Raw genomic sequence first — 19,365 nt, forward strand, 5'->3', positions numbered from 1 at the left:
GGTTTTCAATGAGGTAGATGTTATCTCTGGATCGCTCTCTATTTGCTGGTAGGATGGTTCAGTTGCCTGATGACAGCTGGGAAGAATTCTGCTCTCTGTACCTTGATGGGAGCGGGGGTTGGGGTGGAAGCTATCCCACAACATTATTACATTTTCATGTCCGCCACAAATCTACAAATTCCTTCCCCTACATTTGCATCTAAAAGTCATTATATATACCACAGACTGAAAGGGCCCAGCACCGATCTGTGGAGTGCATCGCTAGTCACGAATGTCAATATGTTTCATTTACATGATCGCAGTTGCTATCTGCTGCCATGCTCGTGTATGTTGCCAGGTAATATCGTAACGTTTCAGAAATATTTAGACAGGTACATGGATAGTATAAATGAAAGACATGGAAAGACATTCTTGCCATAGAGGGAGTACAGAGAAGGTTGATTCCTGGGATGGCAGGACTTTCATATGAAGAAAGACTCGGCTTGTACTCGCTGGAATTTAGAAGATTGAGGGGGGATCTTATAGAAACGTACAAAATTCTTAAGGGGTTGGACAGGCTAGATGCGGGAAGATTGTTCCCGATGTTGGGGAAGTCCAGAACAAGGGGTCACAGTTTAAGGATAAGGGGGAAGTCTTTTAGGACCGAGATGAGAAAGGTTTTTTTCACACAGAGAGTGGTGAATCTGTGGAATTCTCTGCCACAGAAGGCAGTTGAGGCCAGTTCATTGGCTTTATTTAAGAGGGAGTTAGATGTGGCCCTTGTGGCTAAAGGGATCAGGGGGTATGGAGAGAAGGCAGGTACGGGATACTGAGTTGGATGATCAGGCATGATCATATTGAATGGCGGTGCAGGCTCGAAGGGCCGAATGGCCTACTCCTGCACCTATTTTCTATGTTTCTATAAGTTTGGAAGGATAAGGGCCAAACTCAGGCAGGTGGGACTAGTGTAGATTAGTTTAGTTTATTGTCACGTATACCGGGGTACAGTGAAAAGTGTTGCTGTGTGCTCACCAGTTGGACGGTGTGGGCACGTTGGACTGAAGGGCCTAGTTCCGCACTGTATAGCTCTATGACTCTCTCATCGATTTGTTGACGATCACAGCCCAAGAATGAGAGAAAAAAAAATGTTTAATTCCCAAAAGAATAAATGGGGGTCAATATGAATTTTTTGGAAGAATTTGTTGCACATATGCTGATTGTACTTTGCAGATATGCCTCGTTTGTTCTATCTTGGCCAAACAGAATCTTATATTAACTATTTACAAGTACTTTGTACTCTGATAAGATAAATAATTGTGATCATTTAAACCTGAGCTAAGTCGATAAGTTTTAAGTTTCTTTTAATGTTGTGTATGGTCTTGGTTAACAGTCTGTATAAAGGAACATAATTATAAATATTGTGAAAACATTTAATTTAATCGAGATGAAAAAAAGTATACTATGTTTACTGTGTTTTAGGGAAATGAAAACCTGTGGTTTACCAACACTGGAATTGTGGGTCAAATAATTTATTCTAGTGTAGTTGCTCCCCAGCGATACAGAAGATAGGTGGGGCAGAACTGTATTCCTTTAACTTATCTTCTAAAACCAAAGTTTGTTGAAGTAAAAAAAGTTTCCGCATGGGTATGTGAAAAGGAGAAAATTTCAAGTTGAAGGCCTTTTATCAAGTAACCTCCATTTTACTGAAATTAGCCTCTTCCATTTAAACCTTTGTTATTGCTTCTAATTCTTTCACATGAAAAATCTCCACCGGTTATGAGTACAGTTTCCCAGATGCTCTGATAATTAAAAAGCAACATTCTGATATTTTTATTCAAAAGAGATTTCAAATAAATATGGAATGTGTAAGAAGGAACTGCAAATGCTGGTTTAAACCGAAGATAGACACAAAAAGCTGGACCAAGAAGGTCTCTTATCGAAGAGTCTGAAGAAGGGGCTCGACCCGAAACGTCACCCATTCCTTCTCTCCCGAGATGCTGCCTGACCTGCTGAGTTACTCCAGCTTTTTGTGTCTACCTTCGATAGCAGAAACATAGGTACAGATTGATTATCGTTTCTAACAACAGAAAAACATTATTATCATTGGTAAGTTAAAACAATTATAGTTCTGAGAACAACATTAAAAAGTAGTTTTCAAATTTAGAAATGATGAACGGGAAGGCACTTAGTATGTCTAGAATGCCTAGTGTCTTTCTTCCTGAATTGAAATGGGTTTAGTTTAGTTTATTTAGTATAGAGCTTAGAGATACAGCATGTTCTATGTTATCCCACTTTCCTATCCACTCCCTGCACACCTGGGGCAATTTACAGAGCCCAATTAACTTTGCTGTTTTATTTATAGTCATACAGCTCAGAAACAGGTCATTTGGGCCAGTTCATTAATGCCGGCCACGATGTTTATCTGAGCTAGTCCCATCTTGCCTAATTAGCATCGTTTTTAGTTTAGAGATACAGTACGGAAACAGGTCCTTCGGCCCACCGTCCATGCCGACCATCGATCACCCACTCACGCTAGATCTACGTTATCCCACTTTCTTATCTACTCCCTGTACACACTAGTGGCAATTTACAGAGGGTCAATCAACCTACAAACCCGCACGTCTTTGGATGCAGGATGCAAACCCACGTGGTCACTGGGAGAACGTGCAAACTCCACACAGACGGCACCTGCAGTCAGGATTGAACCCGGGCCTCTGGCACTGTGAGGCAGCAGCTCTACCAGCCGCCCCACTGTGTATAATTAACAGTTTCCACACCTGGATGAATCATTCATAAACTAGAATGTTCTTCAGCTGGTTGCGAGTAGGATGAAGAGAGAGCATTTTGTTCACCAGATTGATTCCTGGGATGGCAGGACTTTCATATGAAGAAAAACTGGATAGACTCGGCTTGTACTCGCTGGAATTTAGAAGATTGAGGGGGGATCTTATAGAAACTTACAAAATTCTTAAGGGGTTGGACAGGCTAGATGCAGGAAGATTGTTCCCGATGTTGGGGAAGTCCAGAACAAGGGGTCACAGTTTAAGGATAAGGGGGAAGTCTTTTAGGACCGAGATGAGAAAGTTTTTTTTCACACAGAGAGTGGTGAATCTGTGGAATTCTCTGCCACAGAAGGTAGTTGAGGCCAGTTCATTGGCTATATTTAAGAGGGAGTTAGATGTGGCCCTTGTGGCTAAAGGGATCAGGGGGTATGGAGAGAAGGCAGGTACAGGATACTGAGTTGGATGATCAGCCATGATCATATTGAATGGCGGTGCAGGCTCGAAGGACCGAATGGCCTACTCCTGCACCTATTTTCTATGTTTCTATGTTTCTATGTTTCTGCCGGCTAGGTCCCACCAGAAAAATGTTTTATCTACTCGTGGCAGATATGAGGCATGGCAATGTTTGAACCTTGCTGCGATGATAACATGCTTCTGTTCCAATTACTATCTGCAATCAGTTAAAATTAGGTGGCTGAGCTTCAGAAAACCAGGGACCCGAAGGGGCACCCACCAGTCCCTAGCTGCATTGAGCAAGGAAGTCCAGTGGGCTGTGAAACAGGTCCATGGGGTCACCCTGGCCACGCTCTCATTACTTTCATGCCATCGGCAAGAAGGGGCAGGAGCCTAAAACGCAAACGTCCACGTTCTGGTCGCCGACCGGCCAGCATGCAACAAAAGCTTTTCACTGTACCTCGGCACACGTGACAATAAACTCAACTGAAACTGAACTGAGGGGCAGCTTCTTCCCAACAACCATCAGGCTATTAAACACCGCAACCTCCAACTAAACTCTGAACGACGTAGATTTGTTTAGGTGTCGATGTTTCTTTGCACGATTATAGTTTTTATATATATACTGAATTTTTTATTGTTTATCATGGTGCTTACAGAGCACTATGTGTACACATTTGTTATGCTGCCGCAAGTGCAAGTAAGAATTTCTTTGTTCCATTTCGGGACATATGATAGAAACAGAGAAACATAGAAAATAGGTGCAGGAGGAGGCCATTTGACCCTTTGAGCCAGCACCGCCATTCACTGTGATCATGGCTGATCATCCACAATCAGTACCCCGTGCCTGCCTTCTCTCCATATTCCTTGATTCCACTAGCCCCTAGAGCTCTATCTAACTCTCTTTTAAATTCATCCAGTGAATTGGCCTCCACTGCCAATTCCACAGAGAATTCCACAAATTCACAACTCTCTGGGTGAAAAAGTTTCTTCTCACCTCAGTTTTAAATGGCCTTCCCTTTATTCTAAGACTGTGGCCCTTGGTTCCAGACTCCCCCAACATTGGGAACATTTTTCCTGCATCTGGCTTGTCCAGTCCTTTTATAATTTTGTACGTCTCTATATGATCCCCTCTCATTCTTCTAAACTCCAGTGAATACAAGCCCAGTCTTTCCTATCTTTCCTCATATGACAGTCCCGCCATCCCAAGGATTAACCCCGTGAACCTATGCGGCACTGCCTCAATAGCAAGGATGTCCTGCCTCAAATTAGGAGACCAAAACTGAACACAATACTCTAGATGTGGTCTCACCAGGACCCTATACAACTGCAGAAGGACCTCTTTACTCCTATACTCAAATCCTCTCGTTATGAAGTCCAACATGCCATTAGCTTTCTTCATTGCCTGCTGTACCTGCACATTTACTTTCAGTGACTGGTGTATAAGGACACCCAGGTCTCGTTGCACTTCCCCATTACCTAACCTGATACCATTGAGATAATAATCTGCCTCCTTGTTTTTGTCGCCAAAGTGGATAACCTCATATTTATCGACATTATACTGTTTCTGCCATGCATCTGCCCACTCACTCAACCTGTCCAAGTCACCCTGCAACCTCCTAACATCCTCTTCGCAGTTCACACTGCCCCCCAGCTTTGTGTCAATAGACAATAGACAATAGGTGCAGGAGTAGGCCATTCAGCCCTTCGAGCCAGCACCGCCATTCAATGCGATCATGGCTGATCACTCTCAATCAGTACCCCGTTCCTGCCTTCTCCCCATACCACCTCGTTCCGCTATCCTTAAGAGCTCTATCCAGCTCTCTCTTGATAGCATCCAACGAACTGGCCTCCACTGCCTTCTGAGGCAGAGAATTCCACACCTTCACCACTCTCTGACTGAAAAAGTTCTTCCTCATCTCCGTTCTAAATGGCCTACCCCTTATTCTTAAACTGTGGTCTCTTGTTCTGGACTCCCGCAACATTGGGAACACGTTTCCTGCCTCTAATGTGTCCAATCCCCTAATTATCTTATATGTTTCAATAAGATCCCCCCTCATCCTTCTAAATTCCAGTGTATACAAGCCTAATTGCTCCAGCCTTTCAACATACGACAGTCCCGCCATTCCGGGAATTAACCTAGTGAACCTACGCTGCACGCCCTCAATAGCAAGAATATCCTTCCTCAAATTTGGAGACCAAAACTGCACACAGTACTCCAGGTGCGGTCTCACCAGGGCCCGGTACAACTGTAGAAGGACCTCTTTGCTCCTATACTCAACTCCTCTTGTTATGAAGGCCAACATTCCATTTGCTTTCTTCACTGCCTGCTGTACCTGCATGCTTCCTTTCAGTGACTGATGTACTAGGATACCCAGATCTCGTTGAACATCCCCTCTTCCTAACTTGACACCATTCAGATAATAATCTGCCTTTCTATTCTTACTTCCAAAGTGAATAACCTCACACTTATCTACATTAAACTGCATCTGCCATGTATCCGCCCACTCACACAACCTGTCCAAGTCACCCTGCAGCCTTATTGCATCTTCCTCACAATTCACACTACCCCCCAGCTTAGTATCATCTGCAAATTTGCTAATGGTACTTTTAATCCCTTCATCTAAGTCATTAATGTATATCGTAAATAGCTGGGGTCCCAGCACCGAACCTTGCGGTACCCCACTGGTTACTGCCTGCCATTCCGAAAGGGACCCATTTATCCCCACTCTTTGCTTTCTGTCTGTAACCAATTTTCTATCCATGTCAGTACCCTACCCCCAATACCATGTGCTCTAATTTTGCCCACTAATCTCCTATGTGGGACCTTGTCGAAGGCTTTCTGAAAGTCGAGGTACACCACATCCACTGACTCTCCCCTGTCAATTTTCCTAGTTACATCCTCAAAAAATTACAGTAGATTTGTCAAGCATGATTTCCCCTTCGTAAATCCATGCTGACTCGGAATGATCCTGTTACTGCTATCCAAATGCTCAGCAATTTCGTCTTTTATAATTGACTCCAGCATCTTCCCCACCACTGATGTCAGACTAACTGGTCTATAATTACCCGTTATCTCTCTCCCTCCTTTCTTAAAAAGTGGGATAACATTTGCTATCCTCCAATCCACAGGAACTGATCCTGAATCTATAGAACATTGAAAAATGATCTCCAATGCTTCCACTGTTTCTAGAGCCACCTCCTTAAGTACCCTGGGATGCAGACCATCAGGCCCTGGGGATTTATCAGCCTTCAGTCCCATCAGTCTACCCAAAACCATTTCCTGCCTAATGTGGATTTCCTTCAGTTCCTCCATCACCCTAGGTTCTCCGGCCCCTAGAACTTTTGGGAGATTGTGTGTATCTTCCTCAGTAAAGACAGATCCAAAGTAACAGTTTAACTCGTCTGCCATTTCTTTGTTCCCCATAATAAATTCCCCTGCTTCTGTTTTCAAGGGACCCACATTTGCCTTGACTATTTTTTTCCTCTTCACGTACCTAAAACATCTGCAAACTTGCTAGTGTTACTTCTAATTCTATCATCCAAACCATTAATATATATTGTAAATAGTTGCGGCCCCAGCACTGAGCCTTGCGGCACTCCACTCGCCACTGCGTGCTATTCTGAAAAGGACCCGTTTATTCCTACTCTTTGCTTCCTGTCTGCCAACCAATTTTCTATCCATGTCAATACACTACCCCCAATACCATGTGCTCAAATTTTGCTCACCAATCTCCCATGTGGGACCTTATCAAAGGCTTTCTGAAAGTCTAGATACACCACTGGCTCATCTTCATCCATTTTACTTGTCACATCCTCAAAAAATTCCAGAAGATTAATCAAGCAGGATTTCGCCTTCATAAATCCATGCTGACTTGGACCAATCCTTTTACTGCTATCCAAATGTGCCGTTATTACCTCTTTAATAATTGACTCCAGCATCTTCCCCACCACCGATGTCAGGCTAACTGGTCTATAATTCCCCGTTTTCTCTCTCGCTCCTTTCTTGAAAAGTGGCTTAACATTAGCTACCCTCCAATCCACAGGAACTTATCCTGAATCTATTCAACATTGGAAAATGATCACCAATGCGTCCACGATTTCTAGAGCCACCTCCCTGAGTACCCTGGGATCAGAATCAGAATAACCGTTATTGTCATCCAAAAAAACAAGTCTTCTGGACAAAATTCCGCTACCCACAGTCCAACAACAAGAGCAACAAAAATAAGCAATAACACACACAATCACAAACCAACACAAAACCAAAAAAAAAGAAACATCCATCACAGTGAGTCCCCTCCAGTCACCTCCCCACTGCGATGGAAGGCCAGAATGTCTTCCCTCCTCCCCTGCCGTCCTCTCAGGCTGTTGAAGTTGCCACGTCGGGGCGGTCGGGGCTCCCGACATTGAAGCCCCCGCCGGGCAGAGAAAAATCCCACCAGGCCGCGCCGGACGGTGGAAGGTCCGCAGCGGGCCGACCCAAGGCCCGCGATTCGGGGCGGGCGAAGACGCTGCCGCTGCCGGAGCTCCCGATGTCGGCCCACACCCAGGGGCCTACGAGCTTCCGATATCCACGCGGCCCGAGGCCGGAGCCTCCGAAGGCGAGTCGCAGCCGCTCCCACGGCGCCACCACAGCCTCCGAAGGCAGCCAGCTGCGCAGATGGTGAGTCCGGTCCGCGGGCTCTGCGAACCAAAGCCCAGGTGGTCCCAGGTGGAGGCCGCCAGCTCCAGGTGTTTGGCCGATGGTAGGCCGCAGCGGGAACGGAGACACCACTCAGAAAAAAGGTTGCGTCTCCGTACGGAAGGGACAATTTTACAGTTCCCCTCCCCCCCAACACATAGTACACAAACACAAAAAACAATACATCACATCTAAACACTACAATTAAGACAATAAACAACAAAAAACACAAAAGACAAATGGACTGCAGGTGAGCCACAGCTGCTGCGCAGTGCTGCCACTTGATGCAGACCATCAGGCCCTGGGGATTTATCAGCCTTCAGTCCCATCAGTCTACCCAATACTATTTCTCGCCTAATGCAAATTTCTTTCAGTTCCTCTATCTCCCTTGATCCTCTGTCCTCTAGTACATCTGGGAGATTGTTTGTGTCTTCCTTAGTGAAGACAGATCTGAAGTACCTGTTCAACTCTTCTGCCATTTCCTTGTTACCCATAATAATTTCACCCGTGTCTGCCTTCAAGGGACCCACATATGACTTTGCTACTTTTTTTCTCTTAACATATCTAAAGAAGCTTTTACTGTCCTTCTTTATATTCTTGGCCAGCTTCCCCTCGTACTTCATATTTTCAGCCCGTATTGCCCGTTTTGTTACCTTCTGTTGTCCTTTGAAAGTTTCCCAATCCTCTGGCATCCCGCTATTCTTTGCTGTGTTATACACCTTTTCCTTTAGTTTTATTCCATCCCTAACTTCCCTTGTCAGCCACGGATGCCTCTTACTCCCCTTAACACTCCATAATAAAACACTCCTAACTCTTGCGTTATGACTGAGATGAGAGATGCTTAAACGTTGAGTGAGGTTGCTGCTGATGTGCTCCGATGACCTTGGGTGCAGCCTGGGAATAAGAATGCCACTGTGGTAGAGACCTGGTGCGTTTTTGTCAGACCTAACAGCAGCAAAATGATCAGATGGTGGAAGAGTTAGTGGAGGAGAAACAAGAGGAAACTAACTCTCGTGTGGGTCACATTGATGTAGTTCAAAATAGTGCAGAAATTTGTTTAACCACCTTTGTGTGTGGGAGGTGACCTTTGCTTACCTCAGACACCCGGCATTCAATTTTGACTCCCACATATGAACACGGTAATTTGAGTAGCATGTGAGGGCCATCATTTCATAAATTCTAGGGACAGAATTATGACATTTGGCCCATCAAGTCTACTCCACCATGTAATCATGGCCGATCTATCTTTCCCTCCTAACCCCATTCTCCTGCCTTCTTCCCATCACCACTGACACCTGTACTGATCAATTATCTGTTAATCTCTGCCTTAAAAATCCCCAATGGCAGCCTCCTCAGCCTTCTGCGGCAATGAATTCCTCAGATTCACCATCATCTGAAGAAATTCCTTCTTATCTCCTTGCTAAAGGTTCTAAAGGGTCAGGAAGACAAGCATCTGTAACATGTTTCCCGAACCTAGACAGTAAGTGGTTTCGAGGGGTATGAACCAAACACAGGCTTCGTGCAAGTGGGCAGCGCAGTGGAGTAGCCTGTACAGCGCTTCCTCGGGCGCTGTCTGTGTGGAGTTTGCATGTTCCCCCTGTGGCCCCGTGGGTTTCCTCCGGGTGCTCCGGTTTCCTCCCACATCCTAAAGATGTGCAGTTTTGTTACGTTAGTTGCCTGTCTGTGCATTGCCCCTAATGTGTAGGGAGTGGATAGGGAGATTATTAAGGGGTTGAACACGTTAGAGGCAGGAAACATGTTCCCAATGTTTGGGGGAGTCCAGACCCAGGGGCCACAGTTTAAGAATAAGGGGTAGGCCATTTAGAACGGAGATGAGGAAAAACTTTTTCAGTCAGAGAGTTGTAAATCTGTGGAATTCTGTGCCTCAGAAGGCAGTGGAGGCCAAGTCTCTGAATGCATTCAAGAGAGAGCTAGATAGAGCTCTTAAGGATAGCGGAGTCAGGGGGTATGGGGAGAAGGCAGGAACGGGGTACTGATTGAAAATGATCAGCCATGATCACATTGAATGGTGGTTGAGAATGTGAAACAACAGAGAACTAGTATGAATCGGTGATCGATGGTCGGCATGGATTTGGTGGGCCGAAGGGCCTGTTTCCATTCTGTATCTCAAATTAAATCTACAGTGGCCTCCATAATGTTTGGGACAAAGACCCATAATTTATTTATTTGCCTCTGTACTCCACAATTTGAGATTTGTAATAGAAAAAATCACATGTGGTTAAAGTGCACATTGTCAGATTTTAATAAAGGCCATTTCACCATGTAGAAATTACAGCTGTGTTTATACAGAGTCCCCCCATTTCAGGGCACCATAATGTTTGGGACACATGGCTTCACAGGTGTTTGTAATTGCTCAGGTGTGTTTAATTGCCTCCTTAATGCAGGTATAAGAGAGCTCTCAGCACCTCGTCTTTTCTCCAGTCTCTCCATCACCTTTGGAAACATTTTATTGCTGTTTATCAACCTGAGGACCAAAGTTGTGCCAATGAAAGTCAAGGAAGCCATTACGAGACTGAGAACCAAGAATAAAACTGTTAGAGACATCAGCCAAACCTTAGGCTTACCAAAATCAACTGTTTGGAACATCATTAAGAAGAAAGAGAGCACTGGTGAGCTTACTAATCACAAAGGGATTGGCAGGCCAAGGAAGACCTCCACAGCTGATGACAGAAGAATTCTCTTTATAATAATGAAAAATCCCCAAACACCTGTCCGACAGATCAGAAACACTCTTCACGACTCAGGAGTGGATTTGTCAATGACCACTGTCCGCAGAAGACTTCATGAACAGAAATACAGAGGCTACACTGCAGGATGCAAACCACTGGTTAGCTGCAAAAATAGGATGGCCAGGTCACAGTTAGCCAAGAAGTACTTAAAAGAGCAACCACACTTCTGGAAAAGGTCTTGTGGACAGATGAGATGAAGATTAACTTGTATCAGAGTGATGGCAAGAGCAAAGTATGGAGGAGAGAAGGAACTGCCCAAGGTCCAGAGCATACCAACTCATCTGTGAAACATGGTGGTGGGGGTGTTATGGCCTGGGCATGTATGGCTGCTGAAGGTACTGGCTCACTTATCTTCATTGATGACACAACTGCTGATGGTGATAGCATAAGTACCCAAATGTTCTAGGGGCCGGAGAACCTAGGGTGATGGAGGAACTGAAGGAAATCCACATTAGGCAGGAAATGGTTTTGGGTAGACTGATGGGACTGAAGGCTGATAAATCCCCAGGGCCTGATGGTCTGCATCCCAGAGTACTTAAGGAGGTGGCTCTAGAAATAGTGGAAGCATTGGAGATCATTTTTCAATGTTCTATAGATTCAGGATCAGTTCCTGTGGATTGGACAATAGCAAATGTTATCCCACTTTTTAAGAAAGGAGGGAGAGAGAAAACGGGTAATTATAGACCAGTTAGTCTGACATCAGTGGTGGGGAAGATGCTGGAGTCAATTATAAAAGACGAAATTGCTGAGCATTTGGATAGCAGTAACGGGATCATTCCGAGTCAGCATGGATTTACGAAGGGGAAATCATGCTTGACAAATCTACTGTAATTTTTTGAGGATGTAACTAGGAAAATTGACAAGGGAGAGTCAGTGGATGTGGTGTACCTCGACTTTCAGAAAGCCTTCGACAAGGTCCCACATAGGAGATTAGTGGGCAAAATTAGGGCACATGGTATTGGGGGTAGGGTACTGACATGGATAGAAAATTGGTTGACAGACAGAAAGCAAAGAGTGGGGATAAATGGGTCCCTTTCGGAATGGCAGGCAGTGACCAGTGGGGTACCGCAAGGTTCGGTGCTGGGACCCCAGCTATTTACGATATACATTAATGACTTAGACGAAGGGATTAAAAGTACCATTAGCAAATTTGCAGATGATACTAAGTTGGGGGGTAGTGTGAATTGTGAGGAAGATGCAATAAGGCTGCAGGGTGACTTGGACAGGTTGTGTGAGTGGGCGGATACATGGCAGATGCAGTTTAATGTAGATAAGTGTGAGGTTATTCACTTTGGAAGTAAGAATAGAAAGGCAGATTATTATCTGAATGGTGTCAAGTTAGGAGGAGGGGGAGTTCAACGAGATCTGGGTGTCCTAGTGCATCAGTCAATGAAAGGAAGCATGCAGGTTCAGCAGGCAGTGAAGAAAGCCAATGGAATGTTGGCCTTCGTAACAAGAGGAGTTGAGTATAGGAGCAAAGAGGTCCTTCTACAGTTGTACCAGGCCCTGGTGAGACCGCACCTGGAGTACTGTGTGCAGTTTTGGTCTCCAAATTTGAGGAAGGATATTCTTGCTATGGAGGGCTGCAGTGTAGGTTCACTAGGTTAATTCCCGGAATGGCGGGACTGTCGTATGTTGAAAGGCTGGAGCGATTGGGCTTGTATACACTGGAATTTAGAAGGATGAGGGGGGATCTTATTGAAACATATAAGATAATTAGGGGATTGGACACATTAGAGGCAGATAACATGTTCCCAATGTTGGGGGAGTCCAGAACAAGGGGCCACAGTTTGAGAATAAGGGGTAGGCCATTTAGAACGGAGATGAGGAAGAACTTTTTCAGTCAGAGGGTGGTGAAGGTGTGGAATTCTCTGCCTCAGAAGGCAGTGGAGGCCAGTTCGTTGGATGCTTTCAAGAGAGAGCTGGATAGAGCTCTTAAGGATAGCGGAGTGAGGGGGTATGGGGAGAAGGCAGGAACGGGGTACTGATTGAGAGTGATCAGCCATGATCGCATTGAATGGCGGTGCTGGCTCGAAGGGCTGAATGGCCTACTCCTGCACCTATTGTCTATTGTCTATAATGAATTCTGTAATATATGTGGACACATTCTATCTGCTTAAGTTCAAACAAATGCCTCAAAATTCATTGGACAGTGGTTCATTCTACAGCAAGACAATGATCCCAAACATACTGCTAAAGCAACAAAGGAGTTTTTCAAAGCTAAAAAATGGCCAATTCTTGAGTGGCCAAGTCAATCACCCCATCTGAACCCAATTGAGCATGCCTTTTATATGCTGAAGAGAAAACTGAAGGGGACTAGCCCCCAAAACAGGCATAAGCTAAAGATGGCTGCAATACAGGCCTGGCAGAGCATCACCAGAGAAGACACCCAGCAACTGGTAATGTCCATGAATCGCAGACTATAAGCAGTCTTTGCATGCAAAGGATTTGCAACAAAATACTAAACATGACTACTTTCATTTACATGATATTGCTGTGTCCCAAACATTATAGTGCCCTGAAATGGGGGAAACAATGTATAAACCCTGCTGTCATTTCTACATGGTGAAACCAATATTTATGAAAATGGCCTTTATTAAAATCTGACAATGTGCACTTTAACCACATGTGGTTTTTTTGCTATTACAAATCTCAAATTGTGGAGTACAAATAAATGATGGGTCTTTGTCCCAAACATTATGGAGGGCACTGTATACTAAACAGGCAAAAATGGGACTAACTCAGGCAAACATCTTGGCCAGCTTGCATGAATTGGGATAAAGGACTTGTTTCTGAGCTGTATGACTATGAATACAACAGCAGGTTTGTTCATTGGCCTCTGTGATTTGCCCCGAGTGTATTGAGAGAGGATGGGAAAGTGGGATAACGTAGAACTTATGTGAATGGGTGATCCAATCAAACCAGATGATACTCTACATAAGTACAATCAAGCCAGGCACAAATACAATAGACAGAGCAAAGAGTGCAGAATATGGTTCTCAGCATTGCAGTACACCAGTTCCATCGACAATGTTCTCCCTGTAACCATGCGAGCTTCCTCCGGGTGCTCTGGTTTACATCCACAGCCAAAACCGTGCAGACTTTTAGGCTGTTTGGCCTCCAAATGTGTAGGGAGTGGATGCGGAAGTGGAATAACATAAAACCCATGTGAACGGGTCGATGTGGACTCGGTGCGCCGAAGGGCCCGTTTCAATTAACTAAACTAAGGGCGGCACGGTGGCGCAGCGGTAGAGTTGCTGTCTTACAGCGAATGCAGCGCCGGAGACTCAGGTTCGATCCTGACTACGGGCGCTGTGTACGGAGTTTGTACGTTCTCCCCGTGACCTGCGTGGGCTTTCTCCGAGATCTTCGGTTTCCTCCCACACTCCAAAGACGTACAGGTATGTAAGTTAATTGGCTGGGTAAAATGTAAAAATTGTCCCTGGTGTGTGTAGGATTGTGTTAATGTGCGGAGATCGCTGGGCGGCGCGGACTCGGTGGGCCGAAGGGCCTGTTTCCGCGCTGTATCTCTTTAAAAAAAAAATCTAATACTTGTGTTCATCTGTTTCAGTGAATTTGCTAAACAAGATGTTGGACTTTCTAACAGTTCTGGAAGCACTGAAAATATCAAGCAACCAAACAGATCAGGTATTTCCTTACATAGGAATATTCTCGTTGAGCACAATTAGCAAATAAAAATTTAATTTGCAATTTATTAAGTTTATTCTGGTCATCAAGATTAGATGGCAGGTGTAGCAGCTTGTAGCACCTCTCATCTCTGGGAAATAAAAATATAACAACAGGTTCCATTCAGATAGCTGGGAACAAATGTTTAGGCTGGTACTTCAGGATGCAAAATCGCACGATTGAATTTCGGAGGACAACTAGCTGATGTGACCAAGGTCATAGAATCTTTACAGGGTGAATGGAAGCCACTGAAGAGAACAGAACCTCCTTAAAATGACTTGTCTTGAATGCTTAAACGTATTACGAGTCATTGAATTCTTTTTACACAACCCTTTCAGAGATTCCTTTGGCATTCCTTTAAGTCTGCATATAATGATTGTGAGAAACCAGGAACTGCAAGTGCTGGTTTTATCAAAAAAAGAAATAGTGTTGGAGTGGTTAGGAAGCATCTCTGAAATACATGGATAGATGATGTTTCGGGTCAGGACCAGTTCGTAATTCAACAGGTCAGATAACATCTCTGGAAGATATGGTTTGACGACGTTTCAGCCCGCGACCCTTTTTCAAAAGGGAGTGAAGAAGTGTCACGTCCCGCAATGTCGTCTCTCCATGTCCACCGACCGGTGATGCTGCCTGACCTGCTGAGTTACTCCAGCACTCCAGTGACATTTATAAAGCTAGCTCTAGGACAGTGAAGGAACATTTTTACATTTTCCATCAACTTCTGTGAAATAGAAATTAGGGTGCCCAAGTTAAATGTATAATTCAATGAGATTATCACTTTTAAATTCATATACAACAAAACATTAAAGGTTCCCACGTTAATTTTAGCAATTAGTTGAGTTCTCGCATGACATAAGAAATGACTGTAAAGTTTCAGGTGCTGCTCTACAGCTGTGGTGTGAAGTGGCTGACTTTATTCAGAAATATACCCAGACCATGCTATAGTTAGCTGATTGGGTGGGTGGGGTGAAGATCACTGGCAGTAAGAAGTAAGAAAAAGTTAGATGGAACAAAATAGACACCCATAGGAGTGGAAATGTATTTTATAAAGTAATATTAAACTTTAGAAACATAGAAAATAGGTGCAGGAGTCGGTCATTCGGCCCTTCGAGCCAGCACCGCCATTCAATATGATCATGGCTGATCATCCAGTATCAGTACCCTATTCCTGCTTTGTCCCCATAATCCCTCGATTCCTTTAGCCCTAAGAGCTCTATCTAACTCTCTCTTGAATACATCCAATTAATTGGCCTCCACTGCCTTCTGTGGCAGAGAATTCCACAGCTTCCCAGCTTTCTGGGTGAACAAGTTTTTCCTTATCTCAGTCCTAAATTGCCTACCCCTTAACCTTAAACTATGATTCCTGGTTCTGGACTCCCCCAACATCGGGAACATTTTTTATGCATCAATTCTATCCAATCCATTAAGAATTTTATATATTTCTATTATCCCTTAAGAATTTTATGTTTCTATATCCCTTAAGAATTTTATATGTTTCTATAAGAAAATAACTGCAGATGCTGGTACAAATTGAAGGTATTTATTCACAAAATGCTGGAGTAACTCAGCAGGTCAGGCAGCATCTCTGGAGAGAAGGAATGGGTGACGTTTCGGGTCGAGACCCTTCTTCAGACTCTATAATCCCTTAAGAATTTTATATGTTTCTGTATCCCTTACTTTGGACCTGTCTTCACTAAGGAAGATACAAACAATCTCCCAGATGTTCTGGTGGCCAGAGATCCTAGGGTGATGGAGGAACTGAAGGAAATTCACATTAGGCAGGAAATGGTGTTGGGTAGACTGATGGGACTGAAGGCTGATAAATCCCCAGGGCCTGATGACCTGCATCCCAGAGTACTTAAGGACGTGGCTCTAGAAATCATGGATGCATTGGTGATCATTTTCCAATGTTCTATAGATTCAGGATCAGTCCCTGTGGATTGGAGGGTAGCTAATGTTGTCCCACTTTTTAAGAAAGGAGGGAGAGAGAAAACGGGAAATTATAGACCAGTTAGTCTTACATCAGTGGTGGGGAAGATGCTGGAGTCAATTATGAAAGACGAAATTGCGGAGCATTTGGATAGTACTAACAGGATCGTTCCGAGTCAGCATGGATTTACGAAGTGGAAATCATGCTTGACTAATCTTCTGGAATTCTTTTGAGGATGTAACTAGGAAAATTGACAGGGGAGAGCCGGTGGATGTGGTGTACCTCGACTTTCAGAAAGCCTTCGACAAGGTTCCACATAGGAGATTAGTGGGCAAAATTAGAGCACATGGTATTGGAGGTAGGGTACTAACATGGATAGAAAATTGGTTGACAGACAGAAAGCAAAGAGTGGGGATAAATGGGTCCCTTTCAGAATGGCAGGCAGTAACTAGTGGGGTACCGCAAGGCTCGGTGCTGGGACCACAGCTATTTACAATATACATTAATGACTTGGATGAAGGGATTAAAAGTACCATTAGCAAATTTGCAGATGATACAAAGCTGGGTGGTAGTCTGAACTGTGAGGAAGATGCTATGAGGTTGCAGGGTGACTTGGACAGGTTGTGTGAGTGGGCATTTGCAGTTCAATGTGGATAAATGTGAGGTTATCCACTTTGGTGGCAAGAATAGGAAGGCAGAGTATTATCTGAATGGTGTCAAGTTAGGAAAAGGGGACGTACAACGAGATCTAGGTGTCCTAGTGCATCAGTCACTGAAAGGAAGCATGCAGGTACAGCAGGCAGTGAAGAAAGCCAATGGAATGTTGGCCTTCATAACAAGAGGAGTTGAGTATAGGGGCAAAGAGGTCCTTCTGCAGTTGTACAGGGCCCTAGTGAGACCGCACCTGGAGTACTGTGTACAGTTTTGGTCTCCAAATTTGAGGAAGGATATTCTTGCTATTGAGGGCGTGGAGAGTAGGTTTACTAGGTTAATTCCCGGAATGGCGGGACTGTCATATGATGAAAGACTGGAGCGAATAGGCTTGTATACACTGGAATTTAGAAGGATGAGAGGGGATCTTATCGAAACGTATAAGATTATTAAGAGGTTGGACACGTTAGAGACAGGAAACATGTTCCCAATGTTGGGGGAGTCCAGAACAAGGGGCCACAGTTTAAGAATAAGGGGTAGGCCATTTAGAACGGAGATGGAGGAGGCCCAGGACAGAAAGGTCAGATTGAGAATGGGAGGGGGAGTTGAAGTGCTGAGCCACCGGGAGATCAGGTTGGTTGAGTCCGACTGAACGGAGGTGCTCAGCGAAACGATCACCTATAGTTGCCATTCAAGCCTAATTTATACAGTTTGTGGAGAAACCTGCAGCAGTATGGAATCACTCCTATTATTTATCAGAAGCGTTATTGGTGATTCTTTAGTAATTTCATAAATGAAGGCTCGGACTGCTGTGAGGAAGCTATACTCTCACCTTGCAAAACACATCATGTGTCGGGCCCAAAGGAACATAGGAAAGCAATCATTGATTTCCTGTGCTGTTGCTTATAAATGAGAATAATAATGTCTATTTCTTCCTGTATCTGTGTCTCTGCCTTTTCTATTTGTCTCTAGTTCTGATTTTGAAAATGTCAATCATTTTATTTCTCCCCTCCCTCGACCAAATTTACTTTTAAAAAAGCCGCAGATTATTTGGCTACGAACACTCTCATTAGTGAGCTCGTTTTGAAGAAACACAAAGCAGTCATCTGTCCTACGTTACAAAAGGGACAATATTTCAAAGGTATTATAGTACACGGTTGCAAGCTCCACGTTCTCACCCTCTTTAGATAAAGGAAATATTTTTTTCTGAAATGTCCATTGGATTCCTCAGTGACTATTTTATGTTAAGTATCTTTACTTTTGTTCTTCAGTGGAAATACTCTCTCTGTATTCACTATATCATAACTTTTCATCATTTTAAAGATTTCTATGAGGTCACTTTTCTCAAAGGAAAAGAGACCCAATCTGTGGACTTTAGAGAAACAGGCCCTTCGGCCCACCGAGTCCGCGCCGACCTGCTATCAACCCCGTACACTATCACTATCCTACACACTGGGGACAATTTTACAATTTCACCAAGCCGATTAGCCTACAAACCTGTACGTCTTTACAGCGCGGGAGGAAACCAGTGCTCCCGGAGAAAACCCACGCAGGTCACGGGGAGAACGTACAAACCCGTAGAGGCAGCGCCCGTAGTCGGGATGGAATCCCGGTCTCTGGCGCTGTAAGGTGGCAACTCTACCGCTGCACAACCGGGCCGCCCTCTTTGCTGAAAATGTTTTCTCCGTATTAATTATATCATAACCTTTCATAATTTAAAAGATTTCAATGAGGTCGCTTTTCTGATGCCTGTTCTTAAGGGAAAAGAGTGTGCAGCCTTGCATTTCTTGATTCTTCTCTGTACCCTCTCCAGTGCCTCTATACCCTTGAGTATGCCGTACACTTAAATGTGGTGTAACAGATTTAGCGTAGTTACACCAAGCTTAATATTAAATCCCAGTTCAATACCATTGGACTTACATTATTGTCCTCAGAAGTGAATGAGGGGAATGGGCTTATCTGCTGAGAGTTAGCAGAGACTTGGTCGGCTGGATGGTTTAGATAGTCATGGAGTCATACAGCATTGAAACAGGCACTTCATCCCAACTTGTCCACGCTGTCCAAGATGCCCCATCTAAGCTAATCCTATTTGTATGCATTTGGCAAATATCCAGCTAAACCGTTTGTATCTGCCCAAATCTCTTTTAAATGCTGTTATAGTACCTGCCTCAACTACCTCCTCAGGCAGCTCGTTCCACTTACTCACAACCCTCTGGGTGAAAAAGTTTCTCCTCAGGTTAATGTTAAATCTGTCCCCTCTCGCCTTAAACCATCCGATCAACCATCCGATCCTCATGATTTTGTACATCTCTACAAGATCATCGCTCAGCCTTTTGTGCTCCAGGCAATAAAGCCCTAGCCTGCCCAACCTCTCCCTGTAGCTCAGGCCCTTGCTCAGGTCCCGGCACCATCCTCTTCTGTGCTGTTGTGATTCTTTGGTGATACCCA

General features: G+C 44.3%; 1 protein-coding gene across 1 annotated transcript in view; it reads left to right on the top strand.

Annotated features, from left to right (window-relative positions):
- The window catches only part of armc2 (armadillo repeat containing 2), a 93,032-nt gene that overhangs the window by 21,503 nt on the left and 52,164 nt on the right, over positions 1-19,365 (top strand). Inside the window, exon 6 of the mRNA XM_078400255.1 lies at positions 14,218-14,294. Coding sequence (XP_078256381.1) covers positions 14,218-14,294 — 77 coding nt within the window. The remainder of the gene's footprint in view (positions 1-14,217; positions 14,295-19,365) is intronic.

This window comes from Rhinoraja longicauda, chromosome 5, assembly GCF_053455715.1.
Source record: "Rhinoraja longicauda isolate Sanriku21f chromosome 5, sRhiLon1.1, whole genome shotgun sequence".
Taxonomy (NCBI): domain Eukaryota; kingdom Metazoa; phylum Chordata; class Chondrichthyes; order Rajiformes; family Arhynchobatidae; genus Rhinoraja; species Rhinoraja longicauda.